The 4,905-nt window shown below is 65.7% G+C and overlaps 2 protein-coding genes across 2 annotated transcripts; one reads left to right on the top strand and one right to left on the bottom strand.

The window, feature by feature from the left end:
- Positions 1-44: 44 nt before the first annotated feature.
- Positions 45-969, bottom strand: LOC122193013 (palmitoyltransferase ZDHHC3-like; the record flags this gene model as incomplete). The annotated part of the gene is made up of 3 exons (XM_042893704.1): positions 801-969; positions 255-343; positions 45-155 (listed from the first exon to the last, which is right to left on the bottom strand). Coding segments are annotated over exons 1-3 (337 nt in total), but the record flags the coding sequence as incomplete, so codon positions are not given.
- Positions 970-1,554: 585 nt separating this feature from the next.
- On the top strand, positions 1,555-4,741 carry B4GALT3 (beta-1,4-galactosyltransferase 3). The gene is made up of 6 exons (XM_042893705.1): positions 1,555-1,843; positions 2,414-2,649; positions 2,914-3,104; positions 3,668-3,790; positions 3,902-4,006; positions 4,088-4,741. Exons 1-6 carry the CDS (start codon positions 1,591-1,593, stop codon positions 4,488-4,490), a joined length of 1,311 nt encoding a protein of 436 aa, XP_042749639.1. The 5' UTR covers positions 1,555-1,590; the 3' UTR covers positions 4,491-4,741.
- Positions 4,742-4,905: the final 164 nt, after the last annotated feature.

The following is a 4,905-nucleotide window of genomic DNA, read 5'->3' as shown; positions in this document are numbered from 1 at the left end:
GGGGGGGGGAAGGAATGGGGCAGCACTCGGTGTAGGGCCCCCACCCCGTAGCAGCAGCCCCCCACCACCCCATAGCAGCAGCCCCCAGGGGCTCACCCGCTCCGTTGGGTGCAGGTCTGAGAAGTCGATGGCGGTGCCGGGAAGGGGAACCACACCTGGGGGTTGGGAGTGGGATGAATGCTTGCTTTATTGGGACCCCCATATCAATAAATGGGGGGGGGACCCCTATGAATGTAAGTTTGGGTGGCACTCACCGGGGTCGGCAAAGGCGGCGCGGGTGTGGGAGGCCAGAAGCAGAAGCACCAGAAGGTTGAACGTCACTGCGTGGATGGGGCACCATGGGCTGAAGGGTGGGGGGCACACGGTGACCCCCAGCACCCAGAGCTCCGCAGGGCCCCTGCACAATCACTGCCCCACGGCCCCGGATCGCTGCAGGGATCCCAAAGACCTGCGAATCCCATACAGCCTCGGGGATCCCATAGACACAGTGCCCACAGCCCCACCGAGACCCCATAGACGCGGTGCCCCACGGACCCCGAGCCCCGTGCGGACACCACAGCCACCGGGCCCCGCGGATCCAGGAGGGAACCCTGCACACCATGGGGCCCCCGGGACCCCGAGCTCCCCATGGCGGCACCCAGGGTGTCCCCGCAGCCCACAGGAGGATCCCGCAGGGCCGAGCCTCCCAAGGAGCCACGAAGCTGAGGGGGTCCCGGTGCTCCCGCAGACCCCACGCCCCGCCACAGGCCTCGCTGCCCCCCCATAGGGCGCCCCACAGCCCCGGCTCCTCCCTTTGGCACCTGGCTCGCAGCGCGGGCTGCGGCAGGACGTGGGCGAGCACGGCGTAGTCGGCGTAGCCCACGCTGAGGTAGGCGAGCAGCGGGCAGAGCGCGCCGCACGGATCCCGGCTGCACCGCTCCGCAGCCGCCGCCATCATGGCGTTACCCCCCCTCCCGCCGCTCCGGCACTTCCGGTCCGCGAGCAGCACACCGACCAATCAGAGAGCCCACTTCTTGCTACGTCACCGGAAGGGGGCGGGGCAGAGGTGAGGGGCTCCGTTGCTGTGGTAACGGGGGGGGTCGGAGGCCTCCATTCTGTCCCCACTCGGTGCCCCTGGCGGCCCCGCACTTTCCGCACGATTAACCCGCGTCGTCCTCCTCCTCCACCCCGCAACTCTTCCCACATTTCCCCTCCCGTCCTTCTTACCCCCTCTGTCCCCGCCCCCTTTAAGCCCCGCTCACCGCAAGCTAACCCACCCACTAAACCACGCCCCTTTCCAAAGCACCGCCCAATCAAATCCCGCCCTCCTCGAGCCCCTCTTACTGCCCCCGCCCCCCTTCTGCGCATCGCCCAATCAAAATCCCTCCGCCTTCAATCCCCTCCTACTACAGGCCAACTCACCCTCTACGCCCCGCCTTCATCCAATCACCGCCCAATCAAATCCCGCCCCTTTAACCCACGCCCCTCACCTCCACCCCCCCCCCCCCCCAGCCAAGATGGCGGCCGCCGGGCGGCGCTGACCGCTGGGGGGCCGCGTCTGCACCCACCGGGGGGGCCTCGCCCCGGTGCCCCCCCCACCGCCACCCCGCGATGCTGCGGCGGCTGTTGGAGCGGCCGTGCTCTCTGGCCTTGCTGATCGGCTGCCAGTTCGCTTTCGTCGCTTATTTTTCTTTGGGGGGGTTCCGGAACCTCACGGCTCTTTTCGGTCGTTCCTCCCCCCCCGCCGTGGATTATTCCCGCACTCACGACGTTTACGCCAACCTCAGCCGGCTGCTGCCCCAAGGAGCCCTGAGGGACCCCGCCGAGCCGCTGCCCTACTGCCCGCAGCGCTCACCCCTCCTCCGTGAGTGGGGGGGAGGGGGGTCAGAGGTCAGAGGGTGGGGTCACGCGTGGGGTCACGGGGCGTCGGGTGGGGGGAGCTAGGAGCTGTTTGTGTCGTTGGTTGTGGGGCGAGTGGGACCCCCAGGGCCTGGGTGGGTGCCGTTGGATATGGGGTGGTTGGGATCCTGGTGGCTCAGTTGGGTGCCGTTGGTGATGGGGTGATTGGGGATCTACACGACCCAGTTGGTGTCATGAAGTATGGGGTGATTGGGACCCCCATGGCTGGGTTGGTGCCATCGGATACGGGGTGGTTGGGACCCCCATGACCCAACTGGGGCCATCGGATATGGGGTGGTTGGGACCCCAGGGCCCAGTTGGTGCCACTGGATATGGGGTGGTTGGGACCCCAGGGCCCAGTTGGTGCCACTGGATATGGGGTGGTTGGGACCCCCATGACCCAACTGGGGCCCAGTTGGTGCCCTTGATTACGGGGTGGTCGGGACCCCATAGGCACCACTGGATACGGGGTAACGAAGGCCCCCGTGACCCCACCGGTCCCCATTGTCTCCCTCCCCCCTCCCTGCCCCCACAGTCGGCCCCCTGACGGTGACCTTCAGCCGGGTGCCCACCCTGGAGCAGATCCAGGCCAAGAACCCTGCAGTGCAGCCCGGCGGTCGCTACCGGCCCCAAACCTGCGAGCCTCGTTCCCGCACCGCCGTCATCGTCCCGCACCGCAACCGCGAGACGCACCTGGGCCACCTGCTCTACTACCTGCACCCCTTCCTGCAGCGCCAGCAGCTGCACTACGGCATCTACGTGGTGCACCAGGTGGGGGCGCCCTGCCGGCGCTGCGCCGCGCTTCCTTGGCTGTCTGTAGGGGCCGCCTGGAGCCCCTGCTGTTGGGGGGGCTGCACGACGTCGCCCCCCAGCGGTGGCGTGGCGTTACTGCTGCCCCGTGGGGTTGTAGGGCCGCCCCATGATCTTTATTGTAGGGCCGCCCCATATTGCTGTAGGGCTGCTGCTCATTGCAGGGCCGCCTTGAGGTGGGGCCGCCCCACTGCTCACCCCGTCCCTCCTCCTCTTGGCCCCCAGGCGGGGAACGGCACCTTCAACCGCGCCAAGCTGCTGAACGTGGGGGTGAAGGAGGCGCTGAAGGACGAGGAGTGGGATTGCCTCTTCCTGCACGACGTCGACCTCATCCCCGAGAACGACCACAACCTCTACACCTGCGACCCCTGGAACCCCAAACACGTCTCCGTCGCCATGAATAAATTCGGGTACAGGTGAGCGTTGCTGCGACCTGCCGGGACCCTTCCGACCCGACCCTGCTGTGACCCCAACGTTCTGTGATCATTTAGGACCCTTTCAACCCAACCATTCCATGATCCCATTGGTCTGTAACCTTTTAGGACCCTTCCAACCTGACCCTGCTGTGATCCCGTTGTTCTGTGACCTTTAAGGACCCTCCCAACCCAAACATTCCGTGATCCCATTCTTCTATGGTCTTTTAGGACCTTCCCAACCCAAACATTCCACGATTCAATGGTTCTGTGATCTTTTAGGACCCTCCCAACCCAACTGTGCTGTGATCCCAATGTTCTGTAACCTTTTAGGACCCTTCCAACCTGACCCTGCTGTGATCCTGTGCTTCTTTGATCTTTAGGGCGGCTCTCAACCCAACCATTCTATGATTCAATGCTTCTGGGATCTTTAAGATCCCTTCCAACCCAACCCTGCTGTGATCCCGTTGTTCTGTGACCTTTAAGGACCCTCCCAACCCAACCATCCCACAGCCCCACCACCTTTAAGGCCTCCCCCGACCCCCAAATCCTCTCTGTCCCCCCAGCCTGCCGTACCCGCAGTACTTTGGGGGGGTCTCCGCTCTCACCCCGGATCAGTACATGAAAATCAATGGCTTCCCCAACGAATATTGGGGTTGGGGCGGCGAGGACGACGACATCGCCACCAGGTAGGAGCGCAGCGGGGGGCCGCAGCTTCACCCCGGCGTCGGCCGTGGGGCCGCGGTGACGTTTTTGGGGTCGGGTTTGGGGGGGCGGGGGGGGAAAACCCCACATCGCAGGGTGCGCCTGGCCGGGATGAAGATCGCCCGCCCGCCCGTCTCCATCGGCCACTACAAGATGGTGAAGCACAAAAGCGACAAAGGCAACGAGGAGAATCCGCACAGGTGAGGGGGGGCGGCGATGGGGGGCCGCCGTGGGGCCGGTGGCCGTTATTTCAGCCCCCCATCCTCATCGGACGCCCCCAGGTTCGACCTGCTGATCCGCACGCAGCGCACGTGGACGCAGGACGGCATGAACTCGCTGAGCTACAGCCTGCTGGCCAAGCAGCTGCGCCCGCTCTACACCAACCTCACCGCCGACATCGGCGCCGACCCCCGAGCCCCACGCGGCCGCCGCGGCCCCCAGAGCCCCAGGTACCCCAGCAACAGCTTCAGGGAGGAGATGCTGCGGAAAATCCCCGCCTTGGGGGCTCTGGGTTTGGTGCAGCCCCGCATCCCGGCCCCGCAGCTCCGCACGGCCAACGGCACCCAAAGCTCCGCCGCCGTCGTCGTCACCCCACGCGGCCCCACGGCGGACGGCGCCGCCACGGAGCTGGGGAGCCTCGTGACGCATGGGGGCAACCACAGCCGGCCCCACGGCTCCCCTTAGCGCCAGGGCCTCCCTCTGCCCCCCCCCCCCCCCCCCGGCACGCGGCCGCTTTGCTGCAGAGACGCTGTGGGATCGGCGCGTGGAGCCGCAGGACTGCTGGCCGCTATGGGGCGGCCCCACAGCAGGACGTCGCCCGTGGGCTCCCTGCTCTCCTCCCCCCCTTCCCCGCTGGGTTCTGCTGTGGCTGTGAGGTTCTTTTCTTCCACGGCCGCTGCTGAGGGGCTTTTTTCCATTAAAAAAAAAAGGGAAAAGGAAGAAAAAAAAAAGTCAAAAAAAAAAAAAAGCAAACCCACCCTAAAAAGGTTTTTATTGCCCCATGGCTGCGTGGGGGTCAGCCAGCCCCACAGCGTGATGCTCAGCCCCACAGCGTGATGCTCAGCCCCACAGCGTGATGCTCAGCCCCATAGGGTGATGC

This window comes from Lagopus leucura, unplaced genomic scaffold (genome assembly GCF_019238085.1).
Source record: "Lagopus leucura isolate 7727_CA_CO unplaced genomic scaffold, USGS_WTPT01 34558-0_obj-0_obj, whole genome shotgun sequence".
Classification (NCBI taxonomy): Eukaryota; Metazoa; Chordata; class Aves; order Galliformes; family Phasianidae; genus Lagopus; species Lagopus leucura.
The sequence above is the reverse complement of the archived record's forward strand: the minus strand, read 5'-3'. Positions and strand labels throughout refer to the sequence as shown.